The 26433-nt window shown below is 41.5% G+C and overlaps 1 protein-coding gene across 3 annotated transcripts in view; it reads left to right on the top strand.

The window, feature by feature from the left end:
• The window catches only part of DYNC2H1 (dynein cytoplasmic 2 heavy chain 1), a 694454-nt gene that overhangs the window by 467445 nt on the left and 200576 nt on the right, over nt 1–26433 (top strand). For all 3 annotated transcript variants that reach the window (XM_077484358.1, XM_077484357.1, XM_077484356.1), the window contains 2 exons: nt 5475–5630; nt 23640–23715. In XM_077484358.1, coding sequence (XP_077340484.1) covers nt 5475–5630; nt 23640–23715 — 232 coding nt within the window. The remainder of the gene's footprint in view (nt 1–5474; nt 5631–23639; nt 23716–26433) is intronic.

Here is a 26433-nt window from a genome sequence, read left to right as displayed (position 1 = left end):
GCAACGTGTGCAGGGGGATTCCTCTCAGGTAAAAAAAAAATCTGCCAAATGTTTTCTCTCTCCCCTCTGAAGGGACCAGAGGGAAATCAGAGGTGTACCCCCTTTATAGGGGGGGTGCGGAAGTCCCACTGGTACTGCTAATAATTTTACTTTTGACTGCTGTTACTGTTTTGTGCCTGCTGCTAAACAGGTCTCTGCCTCCCCCCCGTGTTGGGTCTGTAGACCTGAACCAGACCAGATTTTCACCTGAACCAAGATATTGTCCTGCCATCATTTTTTTCCCAAAACCATGTTCCAGGGAAGAAAAGTCACTACATTGTCTTGATGTGGTGAGAGCAGTGAAAATCTATTTTAAAGGAAACTGCTCAAATTCGTAAGACTGATGTTTTATCTATTTTACCAGAGGGTCCTAAGAGAGGACAGGCAGCATTGAAATCCACTGTCACTAAGTGGATTCGGCAAGTTATAATTCAAACTTAACTTGAAAAGGGGGAATCTTACCCCTTAAATTCTAAGGAGCACTCTACCCGGACTGTTAGTTTTTCTTGGGCAGTGTGTCATCAGGCCTCCATGGCTCAGATCTGTAAGGCCACAACTTGGTCTTTAGTGCATACATTCACAAAATGTTATCAGGTGGATGTAAGGAGGTATGAGGATATTGTCTTTGGGCGCAGTGTGCTGCAGGCAGCAGTATAAGTCCTCAAGTCTTGGGATACCCTGCGGGTTGTCTCTCCCTCCCTTCAAGTAGCATTGCTATGGGATGTACAATTAAGTAATTACTTGGGCTCTGTGTCCCATCATGTATGATAAAGAAAATATAATTTTTATTACAGCTTACCTGTAAAATCCTTTTCTTGGAGTACATCATGGGACACAGAGGTCCCTCTCCTCTTTTGGGATTTAAGTATATTGCTTTGCTACAAAAAATGATGTGCTCCTGGAAGGAGGAGGGGTTATATAGTGAGTGTACTTCCTTGATTGGGTATACCAGTGTCAACACTACACCACTGACACTTAAAGCTGAATTGCAGGATTGATCTTTATTGCATACTTTGCCTAGCTTGCCACAATGAATATTTGCACCTCTCATACCCGATGGGCCACTGGGGAAGCTGACAACCACTGTCATCCTTGCCCTGTGCTCACAATGTAATGATACAGAGAACGGAACCAATGTCATTGGATTATCTCTGCCCATGGCAGGCATAAGTAAAAAACACTGCTAATCATGTTACCAGACTAAAGCCATCTGGAAGAAGATAGGTATAACAAAAATTTAAAGCTGAGGGGCCTCCAAAGAGGTAGGGAGGACCTTATGGGTGGATGCATGGCAGAGCCCTGAGTTGGGTTTTGTAGAGATGTGATCGCATTGCCCATTCAAAGTTGTATGTAATTTTTGCATTGAACTTGCATTGTTTTTTTATTTTTTATATATTTAAATATGCTGGAGTAAAACAGCTGGAGGCGTGGGCCTTTCACTGTCATGTGGTTTATTTTGACTCTGTTAGAGGTAAGGAATGGGGACCACGAGTCAAGACCTGGGGGTTAGATGCTACAAATGCTCTGATGACAATTTTTAGGTCCAAGTGTTCTCTTCTACTGTTCAGTATTGTGTAACTTTTGTACATGAATAAAGTCTCCATTTAATTAAGATCATTGTTGTTCTGAAGTTCTCCCTTTTCTCTGTAGCAGTACTTATTGAATGTTTTATTAGATTTAATGAACAAATTCCTAGGTTTCAATAGCCATCTGCTTTAAAAGTGTCACAAGCATAAGATCTTATAAACGGCCTCAGATACTAGAAAAGTCTAGATGAAAAGTATATTGCTGTGTTAACCAGCTGCTTACATTTCTTCCAGCTGAGAAGTGTTTATAAATGTTTCTGTTACATAAGCAATGCTTATTCAGGGCATAAAATATTGCTAATTTCTGGGAAAATTAAGGGCTTTGCATAAGCATTCTTTTTTTTTTTTTTTTCCTTAGACACACAGCAGTTTTATTGTAAGGCTTGTAACGGCAATATCTTCAGGCTAGCTACTGATTTTAGATAGTGGTCAAAGGTTGATTGATTTTGTGGTAGATCTCTACATTACCCACAGGATACACACAACCACATGTATGCCAATATCCTACAATTGTGTGTAAAACAGGAAGCCCAGGTGCTTTTCAATGAAGATCAGTCTGTCAAAAACAGACAACCTTTTGAGTGCCATATCCTGAGATATCTGCTAAAGTCTGTTGTGCTCGGGGGTCATAGCTGAACTTGGTGACTTCAGAAGAGTAGACATGTAGTAGGGTTTTCTCTGTATTTATCAATGATTGTGCTTTTTTTCACTTTTTTGGGGCTTTTTTTCTAAGCCCACTTCATCAAAAATGAGTATAGGCATTTGGAAATAGAAACAGGTGACCCAGCCTACCTATCCCTGACTTTTGTTTTTTATTATACAAAGTCCTTCAGCTGCATATAATTATCTGGTTGCCATTAACCAAGTGTTCTGGGAATGCCTAGTCCTCAGCCTGCGATTCCACCCTGAATACACACAATAGGACTTTGTACAAACTTTCCCTTGGAAAGTCCGATGAAAACCAAAAAAGTTTGTCCGATGGAGCGTACACACGGTCAGATGTTGCTCCAAAACAGCTAATTTGCATGTTTGTTGTCAAGTCTGATCGTGTGTATGGGCCTTTATTCTAAACTGTTTAAGTATTTAGGGCTAGTTCACACTTGACTAAATTTCTAAAGGCCCGTACACACGGTCGGACTTTTTGACAACAAACATGCAAATTAGCTGTTTTGGAGCAACATCCGACTGTGTGTACGCTCCATCGGACAAACTTTTTCTGTTTTCATCTGACTTTTGTTGGCTGTGCGAACGGACAAACTTTCTGGCAACAAAAGTCCGATGGAGCAAAGTCCGACCGTGTGTATGCAAAAGCATCGGACTTTTGTACAAGGTACAAACACGCATGCTCAGAACCAATGCAAAAGATCAGACAACAATACAGAAGTTGACCAAAGGTGGCGCTGGAGTCATTGAACGTCCTCTTTTGAAGTGGCGTCAGTACGTTGTGATGTCACTACGTTCGTGTTTGTTGTCAAAAAGTCCGACCGTGTGTATGCAATACAAACTTGTGGACCACGCCCTTTGTACAAAAGTCCACGGAAAAGTTTGTACAAAGTCCGACCGTGTGTATGAGGCTTTACTCTTAACAAATGCTCCTATAGTGTTAATTCACTTTAGTATGTGTGTTAAGGCCCATACACACGATCAGACTTTTTGACAACAATCATGCAAATTTGCTGTTTTGGAGCAACATCCAACCGTGTGTATGCTCCATTGGACAAACTTTTTTGGTTTTCATCTGACTTTTGTTGGCTGTGCAGGTGGACAAACTTAAGCCTCATACACACGATAGGGCTTTGTACGAACTTTCCCTTGGATTTTTGTACAAAGGGCGACGGCCCTGAACTTGTATTGCATACACACAGCAGGACTTTTTCAGCCAACTTTCACCAAATTATGTGTTTTTTCTGCTCTTTACCGCCACCTTTGGTCAACTTCTGTATTGTTGTCTGATCTTTTGCATTGGTTCTGAGCATGCCTGTTTGTACTTTGTACAAAAGTCCTATGGTTTTCTGTACACACGATCAGACTTTGCTCCATCGGACTTTTGTTGCCAGAAAGTTTGTCCGTTTGCACAGCCAACAAAAGTCTGATGAAAACCAAAAAAGTTTGTCCGATGGAGCATACACACGGTCGGATGTTGCTCCAAAACAGCTAATTTGCATGTTTGTTGTCAAAAAGTCTGATCGTGTGTATGGGCCTTTACTGGCAACAAAAGTCTGATGGAGCAAAGTCTGATCGTGTGTACAGAAAACCAAATGACTTTTGTACAAAGTACAAAGTTCTCGGCCGACGCCCTTTGTACAAAAATCCCCAGGAAAGTTTGTACAAAGTCCTATCGTGTGTATGAGGCTTTAGACTCACGTTAATGAGCTTTAGAATAGGTGTTAAGCCCCATACACACGGTCGGACTTGTACAAACTTTTCCGTGGACTTTTGTACAAAGTGTGTTGTCCACAAGTTTGTATTGCATACACACGGTCGGACTTTTTGACAACAAACACGAACGTGATGACGTCACAACGTACTGACGCCGCTTCAAAAGAGGACGTTCAATGACTCCAGCGCCACCTTTGGTCAACTTCTGTATTGTAGTCTGATCGTTTGCAATGGTTCTGAGCATGCGTGTTTGTACCTTGTACAAAAGTCCGATGCTTTTGCATACACACGGTAGGACTTTGCTCCATCGGACTTCTGTTGTCAAAAAGTTTGTCCGTTCGCAGAGCCAACAAAAGTCCGATGAAAACAGAAAAAGTTTGTCCGATGGAGCGTACACACAGTCGGATGTTGCTCCAAAACAGCTAATTTGCATGTTTGTTGTCAAAAAGTCCGACCGTGTGTACGGGCCTTAAGACTGGTGTTTTACAACCGTTAATGATGCTTTAAAAACACTCTCCAAACACCATATGCACTGATTTGACTCCTTTGATGCACTTTAAAACAAACCGCTCTGCAAGCGCCTATTTTTTAAAGGGAAGTGACATTACAGGAAATAAATAATTTGAGGTGTGGCTTGTCATGCTGATTGTTTTCTGTACATACTCCATTAGCAGGGTAGGCAGCAGGCTGAATTCCTTTGCTATGCTTTATCTCATGTTTGGCCACCTGCAGATGATGCTGATCTACGAGCGATTGGCTGAGCAGAGGAAGCGGAGTGGAAGAAGAAGTAAATATAGTAGTAAGCGACAGTACATGGAAAAGATTAAAATACTGTTTCAAAATTCCTCTTTTATTCCTGTTAATGTGGCAATTTGTCACTTGCTGCAAAGCGCACTGTACAATGGTTGGGCGAAGCAAGCAGGAAACCTCTAATGGATTTTGCAGACTTTACTTTAGAAGGTTCTTAATCTTCCTTTTTTTGTGGTTGCCCAGCACTGATTGGCACTATTGTAGTCACTGGATGTCAGTCCCAAAGCTGGAGTCACCCACAAGCTGATGAAAAAAAAAGTCACATGCTGCAGATTGAATCTGGAGAAGGAGAAAGTGATTAGCTCTACTATAGAAAAATAGCAGAAGATCAGCTGCTTTTACGTTTCCAGGTCCCTGGAAATAGCAGGATCAACTAGGTATTTACCAAAAAAGAAATATTGAAGAATGGAAAGATTTAGACCATAGGTAGAGGTGATAATTGTAAATTAATTAGCATGCAGAAAATGTCTGCATTTATTAATACTTTAGGTAGACCGTAACAGAGCAAGTTCATGGTCCATCCCTCTCCTGTTATGTAAGCCCATTGTAGTTCAGATAGATCATATGACGTCCCACCTTCAATCTGACCCTTATGCAGAATCCTGTAACTTATTGTAGATACAGAAGAAACTAATATAATCTGGGATTTGTTTATTTAAGGCACCCCCTGGATTAAAGAAAAATCTGCTGAGAACTTATGAATCGTGGACACCTGAGCAAGTCAGTAAAAATGGGCTTTCGGCTCGGGCACAGGCTTTGTTCAGCTTGGCATGGTTTCATGCTGTGTGCCAGGAAAGAAGAAACTATATTCCTCAGGTAAATACTCCATATTGCACTTTCACGGTATTTGCCATATTGCATGTCTCATTGCTCCGTCATGCTGATTGTGATATAGTGATATGTTTATTTTTCAGACCTCTTATGTGTCCCTCAAATTAGTATGATGAGTTTATGTAAGGATTATTAGTTAAATGCAGTAGCTGTGGTTTATCTCCTCATTCTGGGTGCTGCAAATTCAGATTGATGATTTACATTATGATGCGATCCCATAGAAAAGGACATTTCAAATCCACAGGTTTTGTTCTCAATTATTCACTGTTCTACATTTTAAACCTGTCAGCCCTCGGCAAACTAAGGCCTCACGGGCGGATTGTCTGCCCAACTAAGTTCGTCAGACAATCCGACAGACAGTCCGTCCAAATTTTGAATGAACGGACTTGACCACACATGATGAACAGACAGTCCGCTGAAAACTTGCGCGATGACGTGTACAGCACGTACGACGGGACTAGAAAAACGACGTCCAATACACTGCAATGCAACCTTCGGCCGTGTAAATCCTTTCTGAGCATGCGCCATACTTAGTCCGTCCAACTTGCCTACACACGAGCGGACTGTCTGCTGAAACCAAGTTTGGACGGACAAAACCAAGTTTGGACGGACAAAATTACGGAAATTCCGAAAGACAAAGTCCGTCAGACTGTCCGCTGAAAAAGTCAGCTGAAGCCCACACACGAGCGGATTGTCCGCTGAAACACGGTTCAGCGGACTAAGTTGGGCAGACAATCCGCCCGTGTGTATGCGGCCTAAGCCTTACCTCCCAATTTCCTGAGATGGGAATGAGGGACACTTATTATCAAAAGTATCTAGACATAGGACACACCCCTTGTCACGCCCCCTTAAAGGAGAATTGTACAAAAAATGATTGATTAAACTCACAAGTGCTTTTTTTTACCATGACTATTCCTTTACATTGCCTTTTAGAATTAAATAGAAATGTGGAATACAAATGCAGCAATTTAGACATTGGATTAAAGGTTTAGCACTGTAAAACACTTTTTGAAGTAGTGCATTTTATATTCTACTATATAGATCAGACCCAAATGAGGAAGAAAGAGGAACAGAGTTCAGAATAAGTGACAGTCCCTAAAAATCAAATGCTATGACTAAACATGTCGAGTGTGAAGGTGCTTACTTAAATGAAAACTAACACACTGTCCTTTTGGATGCAGTCCTTCTCAAAGAGTAGATATGTATGGGATCTGGTTTAGATACCCAGGAGGACAGGGACAAGAGACCAAGCAGATATTTGAGTTGCAGAATAAGAATATAAAATTGAAAGATATGGTGCTATGCAGTGTACGTGGATGGTACATGTATGACTCAGACCATTTTTCAGGTTCCCAACAGTAATAATTATAGTAGTTAGCTATTCATTGAAAGTCTTTTCTGTAAATGTTCCTCAGAGCCAAGGAATGGTTAAGCAGAAGCAAGTAGTATTAACCAGTAAATTAATGATGACAGCGCATCATAGTGCAAAGTAAGTAACTTTAGTGCAAAACCTGTAAGGCAACAATAATATTTCAACATCATGGGGGCCTCCTTTATCGTGATGACATAAAGACAATCAACAACATAAAGACAAAACTTGACTTTTGGAAGGTTTTACCCCCTTCATGACCAGAGCAGTTTTTGCTATTAAACACTGAGCTACTTTAACTGGAAATTGCATGGTCATGCATACAAAAAGCTTTATCTTAAAGTGGATGTAAACGTTTTCCTATACCCAGTGAAGTGAATAGCCTCAGATGACAAACAGAGATGAAACAAATCTCCCTACATAAGTTTTATGCCGTATACACATGGCCAGACTTACCGACAGACTAGGTCCGATGGAATCAGTCCGTCAGACAATCCGATCGTGTGTGGGCTAATCCAATCATTTTTCATAAAAATCTGACAGACCTAGAAATAGAAACAAGTGGAGTTGTCAAGGAAAAGATCCACTTGTGCAGTGTGCCTTCAATCGACAAAACAAGTGATGATGTGATTCCTTCACCAATAAGCAAGATGGACTCTCACCTCAAAATATGGACCCCTGATTTAACAGACAGGTCAGAAAACGCATGTTCCCATCATGGGTAAATCACAGCATTCAGTAGATATAGCGGTAGTGCTCAAAGATTGGATCCTTTTCAGTATCCTCAAGTTAATATGATTCCATATAAAAACATAAAGAACTAAATCTAGTGCTCTCCGTTTAAACGAATTTATTTTAAAACAGAAGTAAAAGAGATACACTCACATTCTGGTGCACTGATCTCCAGTGCTGAGTGCTGGGCATGAAAACAAACATAACACGGCGTCCATGCATGGATCAGTATAGCAGCTTGCGGATGACGTCACGGCTTAGGTGACCTAAGCCGTGACGTCATCCGCAAGCTGCTATACTGATCCATGCATGGACGCCGTGTTATGTTTGTTTTCATGCCCAGCACTCAGCACTGGAGATCAGTGCACCAGAATGTGAGTGTATCTCTTTTACTTCTGTTTTAAAATAAATTCGTTTAAACGGAGAGCACTAGATTTTGTTCTTTATGTTTTTATATGGAATCATATTAACTTGAGGATACTGAAAAGGATTCAATCTTTGAGCACTACCACTATATCTACTGAATGCTGTGATTTACCCATGATGGGAACATGCATTTTCTGACCTGTCTGTTAAATCAGGGGTCCATATTTTGAGGTGAGAGTCCATCTTGCTTATTGGTGAAGGAATCACATCATCACTTGTTTTGTCGATTGAAGGCACACTGCACAAGTGGATCTTTTCCTTGACAACTCCACTTGTTTTTCTTTGTATCTATGGACTTTTGTTTTTAGATGCACTAATAGAGTGTCACTTTATTATTCACTTATATTATTTATCTATGCGCTGTACTGTTATCTTTTTTACTTTGTATTGTGGGATTTTGTATTTTGACCTATAGTATTCTAGCTGCATGTAGTTTATTATTTCATTTATTTGTTGTGATCAGCGCTGATTGATTTTTCGTTTTATAGACCTAGAAATAGAACATGTTTCAAATCTGTCTGACGATCTCAATTCCTGTCGGGAAAACCGTTCCTCTGTATGCTGGTCTGACGGACCAAATCCAACGCGAGGGAGGCTATTGGCTACTGGCTATTGAACTTCCTTTTTTAGGCCCCTCTTACGTCATCATGTTCAAAACAAACTAACTTAGTCCGTTCGTGTGTGGGCAAGTCCGTTTGACCGGAAAGGTCAGTCGGAACTCCGCTGAAAGTCTGTCGGGAAGACCATCGGACCTAGTCTGCTGGAAAGTCTGGTCGTGTGTATGTGGCATTACATGTACAGCTGTGCTTGTGCTCATAAGTTTACATACCCTGGCAGAATTTATGATTTCTTGGCCATTTTTCAGAGAATATGAATGATAACAAAAAACATTTCTTTCACACATGGTTAGTGTTTGGCTGAAGCCATTTATTATCAATCAACTGTGTTTACTCTTTTTAAATCATAATGACAACAGAAACTACCCAAATTACCTTGATAAAAAGTTTACATACCCTGGTGATTTTGGCCTGATAACATGCACACAAGTTGACACAAATGGGTTTGAATGGCTATTAAAGTAAACCATCCTCATCTGTGATCTGTTTGCTTGTAATTAGTGTGTGCATAAAAGGTCAATGAGTTTCTGGACTCCTGACAGACCCTTGCATCTTTCATCCAGTGCTGCACTGACGTTTCTGGATTCTGAGTCATGGGTAAAGCAAAATAATTTTCAAAGGATCTGCGGGAAAAGGTAGTTGAACTGTATAAAACAGGAAAGGGATATAAAACGATATCCAAGGAATTGAGAATGCCAATCAGCAGTGTTCAAACTCTAATAAAGAAGTGGAAAATGAGGGGTTCTGTTGAAACCAAACCACGGTCAGGTAGACTAACTAAAATTTCAGCCAAAACTGCCAGGAAAATTGTTTGGGATGCAAAGAAAAACCCACAAATAACTTCAGGTGAAATACAGGACTCCCTGAAGACATGTGGTATGGCTGTTTCAAGATGCACAATAAGGAGGAACTTGAAGAAAGATGGGCTGGATGGTCGAGTCGCCAGAAGAAAGCCATTACTACGCAAATGCTACAAAGTATCCTGCTTATAATATGCCAAACAGTACAGAGACAAGCCTCAAACCTTCTAGCACAAAGTCATTTGGAGTGATGAGACCAAAATTGAGGTTTTTGCCCACAGCCATAAATGCTACATTTGGAGAGGAGTCAACAAGGCCTATGATGAAAGGTACGAAGGTGGATCTCTGATGTTTTGGGGAAGTGTCAGCTACAAAGGCACAGGAAATTTGGTCAAAATTGTTGGCAAGATGAATGCAGTATGTTATCAAAAAATCTTGGAGGAACATTTGCATTCATCAGCCAGGAAGCTGCGTATGGGACGTATTTGGATGTTCTAACATGACAATGATCCAAAACACAAGGCAATGTCGACCTGTCATTGGCTACAGCAGAATAAAATGAAGCTTCTGGAGTGGCCATCTCAGTCTCCTGACCTCAATATCATTGAGCCACGCTGGGGAGATCTCAAAAGTGTACAGTTCATGCAAGACAGCCCAAAAATGTACAGGAACTGGAAGGTTTTTGCCAAGAGGAATGGGCAGCTTTACCATCTGAGAAGATAAAGAGCCTCATCCACTAATACCACAAAAGACTTCAAGCTGTTATTGATGTTAAAGGGGACACTACATTGTACTAACAACTGGGGTATGTAAACTTTTTATTAGGGCCATTTGGGTAGTTTCAGTTTCCATTATGATTTAAAAAGAGTAAACACAGTTGATTGATAATGAATGGCTTCAGCTAAACACTAATCATGAGTGAAAGAAAAGTTTTTGTGTCATCATTCATACTCTCTGAAAAATAGCCAAGAAATCATAAATTCTGCCAGTGTATGTAAACTTATGAGCACAACTGTATATCTGCGGTCTTCAGCTTGTTCTTCCTGTTCCAGCAGTGGGAGAGGAGTCTTGACATACACTGCGTGACAGTTTATTGGCAGAAAGACACACACCCCCCTCCACATAGGCAGAGGAACAGAGATACTTGTAGAGCTGTGCTGTGAATAGACCAGCTCTCTGCTAATCTATTTATAGCACCCACCCAACACAAATTTCCAGCTGTTTTTATCTCCCGTGTCAGAAAATTTGTCAGAAGTCATCATGCTGATAACAGAAGTACAGAACAGACGAGAGAATTAGGGCTTTGGAGAGAGATAAGTAAACAATACAGATATATGTGCCCGGGTCAAATTTAATGAATCGGGTTTACATCCAATGTTATTTGATCACCACTGGGGTTTTTTTTTTTTTTTTTTACAATATAAACGAAAAAAGACTAAAAATTTTGATTAACCACTTGCCGCCCGCCCTATAGGCAATTGACGGCGGCAAAGTGGTTTCATAATCCTGACCGGACGTCATATGACGTGATCAGGATTATAAGCCGCTGCGCGACCCCGGGGGCGCGCATCGCGGCGATCGTTGTTGCGGGGTGTCAGTCTGACACCCGGCAACTACGATCTCGGTAAAGAGTCTCCGACGGAGACTCTTTACCATGTGATCAGCCGTGTCCAATCACGGCTGATCACAGTGTAAATGGGAAGAGCGGTGATCAGCTTTCCCTCACTCGCGTCTGTCAGACGCGAGTAGAGGAGAGCCGATCGGCTGCTCCTCTGACAGGGGGGGTCTGTGCTGAGAGAATATCAGCACAGCCCCCTCGAGGATGCCCACACTGGACCACCAGGGACGCCACCAGACCACCAGAGAAAAGGTAATAAAGGTCATAATCCTCCCTAGACCACCAGGGATGCCAGTCAGCACAATGGGTGCCAATCAGTGCCCATAATGGATGCCAATCAGTGCCCACAATGGGCATCACTGATTGGCATGCATTATTGTTTGGCACTGATTGGCATCCATTACTATAGTATAACACCGATGCCGCCTATGAGTGCCCACCTGTGCCGCCTATGAGTGCCCACCTGTGCCGCCTATGAGTGCCCACCTGTGCCGCCTATCCATGCCCACCTGTGCCGCCTATCCATGCCCACCTGTGCCGCCTATCCATGCCCATCCGTGCCCATCCGTGCCGCCCATCCATGCCGCCCATCCGTGCCAGCTATCAGTGCCAATTTGTGCCACCTATCAGTGTCCGTCCGTGTCGCCCATCCGTGTCGCCCATCAGTGCCGCCTATCAGTGCCACTTCATTGGTGCCACATTGGTGCCCATCAGTGCTGCCTTATCAGTGCCCATCAGTGTAGCCCCATCAGTGCCCATCAGTGAAGGAGAAAACGTACTTATTTACAACGTTTTGAAACTGAAACAAAAAAAAACTATTTTTTTTTTCAAAATTTTCGGTATTTTTTTATTTGTAGCGCAAAAAATAAAAATCGTAGAGGTGATCAAATACCACCAAAAGAAAGCTCTATTTGTGGGAAAAAAATGATAAAAATTTCATTTGGGTACAGTGTAGCATGACCGCGCAATTGTCATTCAAAGTGCGACAGCGCTGAAAGCTCAAAATTGGTCTGGGCAGGAAGGTGTTTAAGTGTCCTGTATTGAAGTGGTTAAAAAAAAAAAAAAGAATCCAATATGTGTTTATTAATTAGTTTGTTTGAAAGCTATATCGTCTACAAACTATGGTATACAAGTGTGTCTCAGAAAATTAGAATATCATCAAAAAGTTAATTTATTTCAGTAATTCTATTCAAAAAGTGAAACTCCTATATTTTATATAGATGTTTTACCCATAGAGTGATATATTTCATGCATTTCTTTCTTTTAATTTTGATGATTATTAAGTTCATTTATTTCAGTAATTAAATTCAAAAAGTGAAACTCATATATTTTATACTTATATATTTTTATTTTATAAATTTCGTGCACTTTTTTTTTTTTTTTTTTTTTTATGATTATGGCTTGCAGCTAGTGAAAACCCAAAATTCAGTATCTCAGAAAATTCGAATATTACGTAAGACCGATAAAAAAAAATATATATTTTTAATACAGAGATGCTGGCTTACTGAAAAGTATGGCCATGTACAGTGTAGTATGTACTTGGTCGGGGCTCCTTTTGCATGAATTACTGCATCAGTGCGGTGTGGCATGGAGTTGGTCAGCCTGTGGCACTGCTGGGATGCTATGGAAGCCCAGGTTGCTTTGATAGCTGCTTTCCGCTCAACTGCATTGTTGGGTCTGGTGTCTCTCATCTTCCTCTTGACAACACCCCACAGATTCTTTATGGGGTTTTGGTCAGGCGAGTATGCTGGCCAATCAAGCACAGTGACCCATGATCATTAAACCAGGTATTGGTACTTTTGGCAGTCTGGGCAGGAGCCAAGTCCTGCTATAAAATGAAATAGGCATCTCCATAAAGCTGGTCAGCAGAGGGAAGTGTGAAGTGCTCTAGAATTTCCTGGTAGAGGGCTGCGCTGACTTTGGACTTGATAAATCACAGTGGACCAACACCAGCAGATGACATGGCTCCCCAAATCATCACTGACTGTGGAAACTTCACACTGGACCTCATGCAACTTGGATTCTGTGCCTCTCCACTCTTCTTCCAGACTCTGGGATTTCTAAACGAAATGCAAAATGCGTCGACAGTGACCCTTCTCTGCTCCAAGTGGTTATTGTCTCCAAAAAGAAATATAAGATCAAAGACAATAATTTATACATTGCCTATTAACTGCTTATGCCTGTGCATTAGAAAGCAGAACACAGGCTCAAGTGCCTACCATATGGAATACAAGATATAGCACATGTATAGAAGTAAATAGAACCCTGTTGCTGTGGTAATAGGCATCACTTCAGCACCCTCCTTGACCAGTTTTTGTGTTTGTGTATACCAAGTAACCAAAGATGCAGCATCAGGGAAAAAAACATGTAAACCCCCTGGCTTTGAAGGCTTAAAGTGGATGTAAACCCTCACATATACCCAGTGAAGTGAATAGCCTCCAATGATACACAGAGATGAAACAAATCTCCCTACATAAGTTTTACTTGTATATCGGCTGTCTTCAGCTTTCTACACTATTTAGAAAGTACAGATCATGTTACAGATCTTCCTCATTCAGCAGTAGGTGGGGAGTTTGGGCTTACACTGTGTGAGAACTGATCGGAGGAAAGGCACACCCCCCATATAGGCAGAGGAAGGAAGAAACATGCAGATCTACAGTGTAAATAGAACAGCTATTTGCTAATCTACCTCTAAGCTCCCTCCCCGACACACATTTTCAGTTGCTGTTTAATGTGTCTGAGAACTTTACAGAAGTGACACTGCTGATAACAGAGGAAGGAAGCAGCAGAAAGACACAGCACTTGGAGCTTTGGAGAGAGATAAGTAAACACTACAGATATATGTGCCTAGGTCAGATTTCATGAATGGGGAATATCTGATGCCAAAACATTTTGGATAGAGAATCTTTCCAGCAGGAACACAAACAGCAATAAAAACCTGAAAGGGTTAATCCTCTTTCCTCCAATTTTTTTTTTCGCTTTAGATACACTTTAAAGCAGAACTAAACTGTACAAATATTCACCCCTCTTAATCAATGTGAGGTCCCTAGTCAGTGTTAACATCTTCCCCCCGGCTTCCTCTGGGAGCAGAGCCTGTGGCCGACTTAATTGGCTGGCCAGGGAATGATTTAATGATTTTATTTCAGAGAGGATTGGGAACATGCAGGTATGTTTTTAGGCACTTTTAAATTTAAAATGATTTCCGCGTTAGTAGCAGTAATGGCAAAAAAAAAAAAAAAAAGTCCTCCCAGAAGATCCGTAAATGATGTGATATTCTAAAATGTAAACTGATTGTTTCTACAGTAGTGCAGACTCTATAACTCAGACATTGATTTCCATTTACATCCTATAGTCACTAAATTGCCTTCCTATTTCACTTTAAGAAATTGTCGATGTTGAATTTTCCATTCCGAATGAGACTTATAAGCAGTCAGGCATTTTTTTCTCTAGAAAAAATAATTTCATTTCATTCATTTTTTTTTTTTTTTTTTTGCTGGCCTAAATGTTGCAATATAACATTTTATTATTATTTTTTTTTTAATCTTGCAAAATCTTACTGTCATAACATTATTGGTAAGTTGGCTGTGCCATCATTCACTGTCACTCTATATTATATGGGTTCATTGTTGAAAGAAAATGTACAAGAACATCAAATGAGCAAACTCCTGTTTTCCTTTAGGCCTCCTTTGCCCAGGTGGCAGCCCTTGCCATCCCTCTGAAAAGCAGTAGATAGCTTTCAGAGCACAGTTAAAGTGGTTGTAAACCCTTACAAACCACTTTGACCCACAGGTAAGCCTAGATTAACCACTTCCCGACCAGCGCACGACGATGTACGTCTACAGAATGGCACGGGCAGGCATATTGGCGTACAGGTACGTCCAATATTCGATGCCGCCGTGCCATCGGGAGCACGCCGCCGGCGGCGCGCTCCCGCGCTGGTCGGGACCCCCGTGAGTCCGGTCGCGGGACCCGCGGACTCGATCGCCGCGGGCATCCCCGCGATCGTCTCACGGAGCGGCCGAATGGAGGAAATGCTGTGTAAACAACATTTTTCCATTCTGCCTAGCAACTAGTGACGCTGATCTCTGCTCCATGTGATTGGAGCAGAGATCAGTGTACACTAAATGAAAGCCCAACCCCCCCACAGTTAGTAACACACCCCTAGGAACACTTAACCCCTACACTGCCACCCACTGGTTAACCCTTTCACTGCCAGTGTCATTTACACAGGAATCACTGCATTTATATAGCAGTGATTACTGTATAAATGACAATGGTCCCAAAAATGTGTCAAAAATGTCCGATGGGTCCCCCACAATGTCGCAGTCACAATAAAAATCGCAGATCGCCGCCATTACTAGTAAAAAAAAAAATAATAAAAAATTATTAATAAAAATGCTATAAAACTATCCCTATTTTGTAAACGCTATAACTTTTGCGCAAACCAATCAATAATCGCTTATTGTGATTTTTTTTACCAAAAATATGTAGAAGAATACGTATCGGCCTAAACTGAGGGAAAAAAAATGTTTTTTATATATTTTTGGGGGATATTTATTATAACAAAAAGTAAAAAATAATGCGCATGCACAGGAGTTTCGTCATCGCGGCTCCGGCGAATCACAGCGCCGGAGCAGCGAGACCCGGAAGTCACTCCGGGATACATGGCAGCGGTGAAGATAAAGGAGGAGGACCGCTTCGGGGGCTTCATTCTCAGGTAAGTTATTCATAATGAGCTAGTATGCTATGCATACTAGCTCATTATGCCTTTGCCTTGCAGGTTGTATATTTTTTTTTTTTTAAAGTGCCTTTACTTCCTCTTTAACAGATGGCTGGGAGGCGATGTGTCATCCCTGAAAAGGCCTCGCTGAACCATGTGCATTGCATAGCAGTTGCAATAGGGCCCCATTGACTTAATAAAGCCTTGTTCAGTGGTGATACTACTCAAGGGGTTTCATTTGCACAGCCTTGAGTTGCTTAAGGTTCTCTCCTTTAGGTGGGCAGTCGTGGATAGTAAAACTGCAGCTAAACCACCTGCTTTTACCACCCCAAGCCGCCCGTGTGAATGAGGCATTACTGTATGTATATGTTTAGGTTGCTTATAGGTGGCTAGATCTATGCGCCTACAAGATATCCGTTTCCTGGAAGAGATCACCAAGCACCTTTTTGCAGTTGCTTCAGTTACATCCAAACCCCAGAATCAGTTGTGCCATATGCTATTCACACCTAAATTGTGTCGAATCGCATGTCAAAACAAAACAGCCCTATGTGAACGTGGGCTCAAGCTACATTTAAATGGGAGATGAGGAGACACTGGAGTTACACACACATCTTGATACAGACTTGTGTTAAAAAAACTTCCTTTATATTCACACCAGTTATATATAAGGGAAACATTAGCGGAAAGATGATTATACTCACTTTTCTTTAAGATGAACTTACTGAAGAAACACACCCATACACGGGGACCAACTCTTACCTTTGTGAGATAATCATGCTTAGTAACATGGTCAAATGGGCACTTGACCATCACACCTAGATTAACTTGGACTTCCTATTCTGAAATCATGGGTATTAACCACTTGGTGCCCATACTACGTCATATAACGTCATGGGCTTTGTGGCGGTATATCTGAATGATGCCTGAGGCCACAGACATCATTCAGATATCAGCATTTTCAGCCGGCGATTCCCTGCACCATAAGAATAATCATAGCGGCTGTTCCACCGCTTGATCGTTCTTACGGGCGGCGGGGGGGGGGGCGTCCCTCTGGTGCTTGTACCGACTCACCGCTTCCATCGGTGAGTCGGTCACAGGATCTGCCAGCCCCCTGAGGATACCATAGAGATTTCCGGCAGACCAGATCGTCCCCAGAGTCTCTATGATCATTCGGAGGCCGGGTGCGATGTTATGACGTCACGCTCGGCCTCTGCACTCAAATTAACGGTGTCGTTTTGGCTGGGAAGCCAGGATCTTTTTTTTTTTTTTTTTTTATTTTAGGCTTCCCAGCCTAGAGGTGAGATGTGGGGTCTTATTGACCCCATAGCTCACTGTAAATGGGTCCGATCGTGCCATATTCCTATTACAAGGGATGTTTACATTCCTTGTAATAGGAATAAAAGTAATACATTTTTTTTTTGTAAAGTGTCAAACTAAAAAAATGTAAATAAAATTAACAATAAAGAAAAAATTTAAAATTAAAGTGCCGCTGTCCCCGTGAGCTTGTACGCAGAAGCAAACGCATACGCAAGTCCCGCCCACGTATGAAACGGTGCTCAAACCACACATGTGAGGTATCGCCACGAACATTAGAGCGAGAGCAATAATTGTAGCCCTAGACCTCCTCTGTAACCCAAAACATGTAACCAGTAACAAAATTTAAAGCGTCGCCTATGGGGATTTTTAAATACCAACGTTTGTAGCCATTCCACGAGCGCGTACAATTTTGAAGTGTGACATGTTGGGTATCTATTTACTCGGCGTATCTTCCTCTTTCACATTATGCAAACAAATTGGGCTAACTTTACTGTTTTTTTTTTTTTTTTAAAGCATGAAACTGTTTTTTTTTTCTGAAAAAAACGTGTTCGAAAAATTGCTGCGCAAATACCGTGTGATATAAAAAGTTGCAACGACCGCCATTGTATTTTCTATGGTCTTTGCTAAAAAAAACATATATAATCTTTGGGGGTTCTATGTAATTTTCTAGCAAAAAAATTATGAATTTTATATGTAGGAGAGAAATGTCAGAATTGGCCTGGATGCAAAGTGGTTAATAAGATTCCCTCCCTTGTGGCTATAACATGCACCACTCATTTGCAAAATCTTACCACAAATATATGGAGTGCGTCTGTGAAAATTGGAGCCAATTTAGCAAAAGGGCATTTGTGAGGCCAGTTACTGATTTTGAATGAGAAGACCTGGCTCACAGTTGACATTCTAGTTCATCCTTAAGACAGAGCAGTTGAGGTCAGGGCTCTGTGCAGGCATCTTGAGTTCCGCCAAAGAAAACTGGTCATACTACATTTTTAGGCTTCTTTCACATGGGGTTCACCTTGTATAATAGCAGTCTGAACAGCAAGCTTTAAAATAGTGTTTGCTGAGCTTTCAGCATGCTTTGTTGAAGCTTTTAAAGTACCATTCAGCTCCAGTTTGTAACTGTTGAACACAGATCCTTGAGGGTGCTGATTGCCACTTTAAACCAGATGCTAGCAGGCTTCAGAACTTCTTGAAGATTATTGAATGCCTGCTGAACCCTGCTAGCAGCTTGTTTAAAGTGGCAATCAGAACTACCATTAAGATCTGTGTTCAACAGTTACAAACTGCAGCTGAATGGTACTTTAAAAGGTTCAACAAAGCTTGCCAAAAGCTCTGCAAATGGTTTGTCAAAGCTTGCTGTACATACTGCTCTTAACAAGCTGAGGCCCATGTGAAATGGGCTTATGGAGCTGGCTTTGTCCACTGGGACCTAATCCAACTGGAATAGGGCCTTGGTTGGAAGTTGGAATTGCGCAATTACCTAAAATGTCATTTTATGCTGTAGTGTTAAAGTGTTTGGGAAGTCACATTGTGACTTTACATGTATCCCCTCCAGATTATGCTGCCAATAACAGTGTGTGTGTTCATTTAAATTAAAAAGGCTTTTTGTCACACCGCAGCTGTGCGGTCAATTGATCCTCTCTGCTCTTCTTACCCAATATATGGAGAGAAGCTGCTGAGATTCCCTTGTGACGGCAGCTGGCCAGCAGAGAGGGATCACCTGACTGCACTTCAGCGGTGTGGGAACAGGTATTTAGTCTTTAAAAAAAAAAAAACACACTGCAGTTATTTGCAGTGTAATCTGGAGAGGATACATGTATATTTGCTGCATATTGCAGCTGAATAGCAGCAAATGGGATGGGGAGAAGAGACGTTCTCAAGCTGAGAGGCAGGGAGGGAGGGGGAGAGATTCAAAGCAGAGAGCGGGATGATGGAGGCATGTAACCTGACCACGGTATTATGGCTCAACAGCCATGATTACCGTGGTCAGCACAGGCAGGATCAACCAAGCATATTACAACATAGGAAAGGACAAATTACACAGCACACGCACTGTGCTATAGATCATGCTTTAAAACAACAGAATTTTTTTTATTTTTAGGGTTACGACCACTTTAACTGTACATTGTTCACTGGAAACACCTGAACGCAATCATTTGGAAATGTGTCCACAAACCTTTGGCTATATAGTATGTGTCTACAAACTTTTGCCCGCACCATGTGTTTTATTCGCACGTTTATTAGTTAACACATTTTTTCATAAGTTAATACAATTTAACATTAATATGAGCCCCCCCTTCCAGAAAGCTTCTTTTACCTTTTATTTTCCATTATATGAAATGTAATTTTGTCTATAGCGATTATTTCTCACTTATCCTTGTGCTTAGCTGTGAGTTGCGATAATGCTAATTTATCCTGAGGCCGCATGGCAATAAATTACTTAGCACCTTAACACTGTAAGCCAACCTCATTTATCCTCCTGGCTGCCTGTGACACACAGGGCCAAGGATGGGCACCTGGGAGAATTTACTGCGCCTTGCTGGAAAGGCTATTATAGTATGTAGATTGACTGGAGATGTAGCAGCATACGGTCCTTCATTTTGTGCTTTCACATTTATGCATTTTGTCTCAAGATGTTCTGCTTGAGACCAAATACAGATTTTTACCTTTCTCATGAATTCTTCACGGTCATATCATCAGTATAGGAGGAACTGCATAGATTTTCATGTGGCTTAAAGGCATACTATCAGGTATCATAAATCACATGTGAAAATAAAAAATGTACTTATTGCTATACATCTAAACTTGATAACACACCTTGGGGTTGACTTACTAAAATTGGAGAATGCAAAATCTCGTGCAGCTGTGCATAGAAACCAATCAGCTTCCAGGTTTTATGTCAAAGCTTAATTAAACAAGGCCAAAGTTAGAAGCTGATTGGCTACCATGCACAGCTGCACAAGATTTTGCACTCTCCAGTTTTAGTAAATCAAACCCACAGCCTGCTTAGTTTGTTCATATAGTTCCACAGTGTGATTACCCTGGCACCCTACATACTTGTCCAGTCCACCCCCTTTTTTAATGCACAGCACATCTTTTGTGAACTGCAGAACAGGTGCATTGCAGACTATTTTACTTGTGTGTTGGGGTGCCATCGCTACTGGAAAAATCTCTGAATGCAGCAATTTGAGACTTAGGGTCCTTTCACACGGGGCGGATCAGTTCTGATCCGCCCCGTGGATGTCCGTTTGCTCAGCGGGGATCACTCCGCCGATCCCCGCTGAGCAGGGAGATGACAGCTCCGTCTCTGCACACTGCGCAGGGACGGACCTGTCACAGCGCCGCTCTCCCCTATGGGAGATCGGATGACGACGGACCGCAGTGCCCGTCGTCATCCGATCCGCAGACGGATGGAAAAATAGCTTTTTCCTCCGTTACACTTTTTCGGATCGGAGCGGGTCGGATGTCAGCGGACATGTCACCGCTGACATCCGACGCTCCATAGACCTCTATGGAGCACCCGTTCAGGTCCGCCTGAAAAACTGACAGGCGGGCCTGAACGGGACGTCAGTGTGAAAGAGGCCTTAGGGTTTTTTTTTACTAAAGGCAAATAATGTACACTTTTGCAAGCGCAGTTGCTCCAGAGCTTAGTAAATGAGGTGAAGCTCAAAATACTCAATCACATGCAAGGGAAATTAGCATTAGAGCTTGCTCATGATTGGATGATAGAAGTCAGCAGAGCCCCCCCCCCCCCCCCCCATTTACTAAGCTCTGGTGCAACTGCACTTGCAAAAGTCCATAGTCTATTTGCCTTATACTGGATCTATACACGATTCATGAAATTTGAGCTGGGCACATATATCTGCAGTGTTTTGATATCTCTCTTCAAAGCATAATGTCCCGTAGCTGTCTCCTGTCCCATTCTTTTTTTATCAGCCTGATAACTCCTCACAAGTTCTCTGTTGCATATATGTGTTGGGGAGGATGCTATAAATAGATTAGCATTGAGCTTAACTATTCAACAATCAGAGCTGAAAGTCTCTACCTATGAGGAGAGGGAGTGTGTGTCTTTCCTCCAATCAGATGTCTTGGTTGCATGTCCAGGCTTCACTGCAGTGTTAACCAGGAAGAGAAAATCTCTTAACATGATGTGCACTTTCTAAACCATATATAAAGATGAAGACAGCAGATATACATGTAAAACTTATGTAGGAGGATTTGTTTCATCCCTGTGTACCTGAGGCTGTTCACTTCACTGGGTATATGTGGGGATTTGCATCCACTTTAACTACTTGCCGACCAGCCGCCGTCTTCATACGCCAGGCTGCTGCTGTATGTAACCAAGCTACTTATGAAAAATATTCAAGCTATACAGTATAATGCGCATTTTTCAAATTTTTCTAATCTATGCAAGAGAATACCTTTTAGCCATTCAAAACAAAATTTAGGTAATAAGATTTAGCAAATACCATGTGCGTTGTGCATTAGTAATTTTGACCCCTTAACTGTACACCTTAGGGGCTTGTAATCTGAATGATACATGTGTTTTCATCAGTAATAGCCAAGAGCCAATCAGCATAATTTCTGGTAATGTGATAACGGCTACAACCAAGTAGCCAAATTGAGAATACTCCTTGTAAATAACCTTGGATCTCACTCTTGCCCTAAAGCTGGCTTCACACATATACACTGCAGTAATGTGATTTTAGAATGGTGACCCAATGCAAAAAGCACAGTAGGTGTCAGCGGACCATATTGGATATGCCATGCATTATCTTGCACTGCTTTAAGTACAAAAGAAACCTACAGGTTTGGTTTTTAGTCCATTGCTGTGCAGTGCCAGTCAATGCTATATTCATATTTATTTTAAATATATATATATATATATATATATATATATATATATATATATATAAAAACTTTTTTTCATATTTGGCCATTTTACCTTAAATAAAAGAACAGTTTTTTTTATATAAACTGTCAGATTCTCTCAATCCTAACCCTAGGTTCACACCTATCCTTTTTTTTAGTGCATTTTGCAGTTTGCAGAAACGCACTACAGTACATGTACCATGGTTTCCTATAATACAAGTTCACACCTGCGACCTTTTGCAGCTGTTGCATTTTTGAAAAGGGTTGGGGGCTTTTTTCCCATGATTTATGGGTAATAGGCTTACCCACTGAAAGCTGAATGTAAAAAATAAAAATAAGTTGCCGTCAAAAAAAAAATGCGAAAAAAATGGTGTGTGGGATTCCCTCCTTAGGTCCATACCGGGACCTTTGGGTCTAGTGTGGATTCAGAGGCGCCCCCATGACAACATTTTAAAAAAATGGCATGGGTCCCCCCAAAATCCCTACCAAGCCATAATCTGGAAGCCCCCATTAACAAGGGGGCCCCCAGATCTCACCACCCCCATGTCAATGGGTATTGGGTACATCGTATCCTTACCCATTCACCAAAAAAAACTGTGACATGTTAAACTACAATAGCTGTTTTTTGACAAGTCCTTTATTAAATAAGAAGCCCGGAGCCATCTTCTCCCCGAACCTTCATCTCCCGGTGTCATCATCTTCTTGTGCTGTCTTCTTCCTCACCACCACTGTCTTCTTCCTCGCCGTCAGTTACCCGATAAAAATCAAAAAAAGCCGGTCTTGTCCAGAAGCTGTCTTTCTCCGTTGTGATGTCCCTGCTGTCCTGAACCTCTATAGGCATGGGGCATGGCCATCCAATGACATCGCCCGGAGAGCCCACCCCTTTTGCCTTTTTTTTCGGCAATTTAATTTATTTTTTAGATTCAGCTTTCAGTGGGGAAGCCCGCTGACAGCTGATAACCTCCCGGCCCCCTCCTTAGCAACCAGCTATATACAGTCTGTATACAGTGATGGGAGAAACCCCACACCTTTTTTCTCGCCGGCAACTCTTTTTTTTTCAGCTTTTAGAGAAGAAGCCCGCTGACAGCTGATGACTCATTGGTTAAGGATGCAGCGGCCAGCTTCCCTGCCCCCTCTTTAGCAACCAGCTATATACAGTATGTTTACAATGTGTTTAAAGAGAAAAAAAATGTAAAAACGCATAAAAAAGCACAGGTTTAAAACGCATTGCAAAATGTGCCTGAAAAATGCATCAAGTGCAGCTGCATAGATGTGAACCCAGAACCTTCTTTGGTCATGAGGGCCAACATGCTTCACATGAAATGTTTAATAATTCTTCTATAGACGTCTCACTGCTTTCCTCCTAAAATAGTCAACTCCAGGCAGAAGCTCAGGACATGTTTTCAGTTGAAAAGGTTTTCTTGTTAGATGCTAAATGTTTTATTTTTTGTTAAATAGTTTTTGTTTTTATCTAATAGAATCTAATTAAATAATCCTCTTTTTATTTTTTTTTATTTTTTTAGGGTTGGACAAAATTTTACGAATTCTCTCTGTCAGATCTGCGTGCTGCGTATGATATTATTGATCGGCTGTTTGAAGGTATGTGAAATTTTAACCTTACAATTTTTTTTTTCTGGTAAATAAAGTAAATGTATAGCTTCTTCGGTTTGTTTTGTTTTTTTTGTTTGTTTGTTTTTTTGTTACTAAAGGCAAATAGACTGTGCACTTTGCAAGTGTTTTAGAGGCAGGAAAAAAAATCCATCGCTTGCATATTCAGGAGGGGAGATTTTGTCTGAATGGACACAGGGAGCTGTGACTCGGCTCTGGAACCCCCATGGCAAGCTGCTTGCTGTGGGGGCACTGAACAGGAGGGAGTGGCCAGGATCACAGAAGAGGGACCCAAGAAGTGGAGGATTTGGGCTGCTCTGTGCAAATCCACTGCACAGGGCAGGTAAGTATAACATGTTTGTTATTTTTATAGAAAAAAAAAGGGACTTTACAATCACTTTAACCTCATTGGCTGTAATCTCTAGTCTGGCTCGGGCTGGGATTTCAGTACCACGAGCGGTAACCCCGAGCCAGACTCTGGATCGCATCGTTGGATACAGGGAGAAGTTACTTACCTTGTCCCCTGGATCCAGCGATGTCCCCCCGCTGTGTGTGCGAGCTCCTCCACTTGATTCACACAGTGCCCGAGTGCCGCTGAGCTCCGTTCCCTGCGACGTTACGACGCACGGGAGCGGAGATCGGTGCCAAATTCAAAAAAGTAAAAACACACAATACACATACAGTACTGTAATCTTACAGATTACAGTACTGTATAAAAAAAAGACACATCCCCTTTGTCGCTAGTGGCCTGTCCAGTGGCCTGCATGCACTTTTATATTATAAATACTGTTTTTTTTTTTTCTGCCTGGAATTTGGAGATTGTCCATAGCAACCAAAAACTGTCCCTTTATGTCAAAAGTGATTTTAGACCAGCTAGAAAACAGCGATAATAAATTAGAATCACTTGCACAATTGAGCGATAGCGATTTGTGGGGAGATCCGTCATCAAACACTAAATCTAATGACAGCGACAATTATGCAAATTAGTAAATTTCAGTGTTTTTTGATTTGATTACATTATTGAATAATTTTTATTATTATTTGTTATCATTATTTATAGTTATTATATTATAAACTTTATCATACCCGGGATGTCTGCTAGACTCCGGTTTGAACAGATTTAAGAGAGTTATTCCTAAGAATTGCAGGCCTACAATATAAAATGCCAAATTTCCATGCAAAATAATTATATCGCTTTCAGCACCTAAAATCAGAAATAATCATACCGCCAGTGAGGTTAATTAAACAAGCCGAAGTTAAAAGCTGATTGGCTACCATGCACAGATGCACCAGATTTTGCACTCTCCAGTTTTAGTAAATCAACCCCAATAGCTTTTAATCTGCTGCAAGTTTCCTTGGCCAACCACTGCGGTTTCAGTAGTCAGCTTTGTACTTCTGCAGAAGAGCTTAGACAGCACGTCTTAAAAAAAATGTACGGTATTCTTGAAATTTCTGGCTGTTGTTGACCTAGTTGATTCAAGAAAACAACCTTGGGTCTGGATGCTGTTCTCAGTCTTACCATTGTGTAACAAAAAGTGCAGCGAAACTATAGATTACAACATAAATAACGTATGTGGATATAAACAAACCTAAATGTTATAGCGATAGCATCACTTAATCTGAAAACACCCTCAAAGGTAAGGCTAAACAAAAGTCTCACTTAATCGTGCTCTACACCACTGTGTAAAAAGTGATTTCAAATATTCTATCTTCACTGTGTGTCCAGTGACCTCCACCTCTGGGTGAAAAACCTGCTAACCTCCACTTTAGGCCCCACTACAGAGTCTCATTTGCCTGTAATGCTCTCCGTTCGTGAGGACATCAGATTCACACCATTCCTCCTCCTAGTCAAAAATATACCGTGTGTCCCCTCCTCATTCAATTGCTCAGTCATCAAAGTGACACCATGATGAAAAACACAAGAGGAAGAACCATAGTGCTCTCTCTCTCTCTCTCTCTCTCTCTCTCAATATGTATTCATATCTCAAAAAGGGATTAAAACACTACAAGCTCATTTGTTTACACATCAGGTAGTAAGTGGTGAGCGGACGTGCCAGCTGGACGGTCAAGCTGGAGAGTTTGTTACAATGAGACAGCCTGGCCCACCCAGGGGTTCGCATAGCTTTGCCACCATGGAGCAAACACTCTGCTTTTGGGTGGCCCTGGTATGGGTGGTGTGTGGGGTGAGGTTAGTTGGAGGCCTATAGTTGCCCACCCCTCTCCACCCAGGAGACGTTTAAACTTCTTAGTACACCATAATTAGTTGTTGTTTGGAAAGCTGACTAGTCCACTTCCACATTACAACTCCTCCTTAGGGACACCTAAATGTAGAAAACGAGGGAGGTTGGTGCTCCCCTCACTCCTATAAGGGAGAGTGCCCTGCCGCTGTCTTGTTGCATAATTGCTAAGACTTTTACACTTCCAATTGTACTACCTATTCTAACTATATTGTTCATGTTTTACATGCTTTATACTTTGATATATATGACTTGTGCAACATTTGCTTCTTATGCCAATGGCACTGCTCATTGAGATGGAAAGATGGAATGCCTTGTTTTTCACAAATAAAGATTTTACAAAAACAAAACAAAACACAAAATCTTTAACCACTTGACCACTGGGCACTTAAACCCCCTTCCTAACCAGACCAATTTTCAACTTTTTGTGCTCTCACCTAGAGTATTGCACAGTGTTGCAGAGTATTGCGCA

The sequence above is a fragment of the Lithobates pipiens genome, unplaced genomic scaffold, assembly GCF_037356315.1.
Source record: "Lithobates pipiens isolate NorthernLeopardFrog02 unplaced genomic scaffold, aLitPip1_a1.2 Scaffold_16, whole genome shotgun sequence".
NCBI classification, from domain to species: domain Eukaryota; kingdom Metazoa; phylum Chordata; class Amphibia; order Anura; family Ranidae; genus Lithobates; species Lithobates pipiens.
This window is presented reverse-complemented; position numbering and strand designations above follow the sequence as displayed.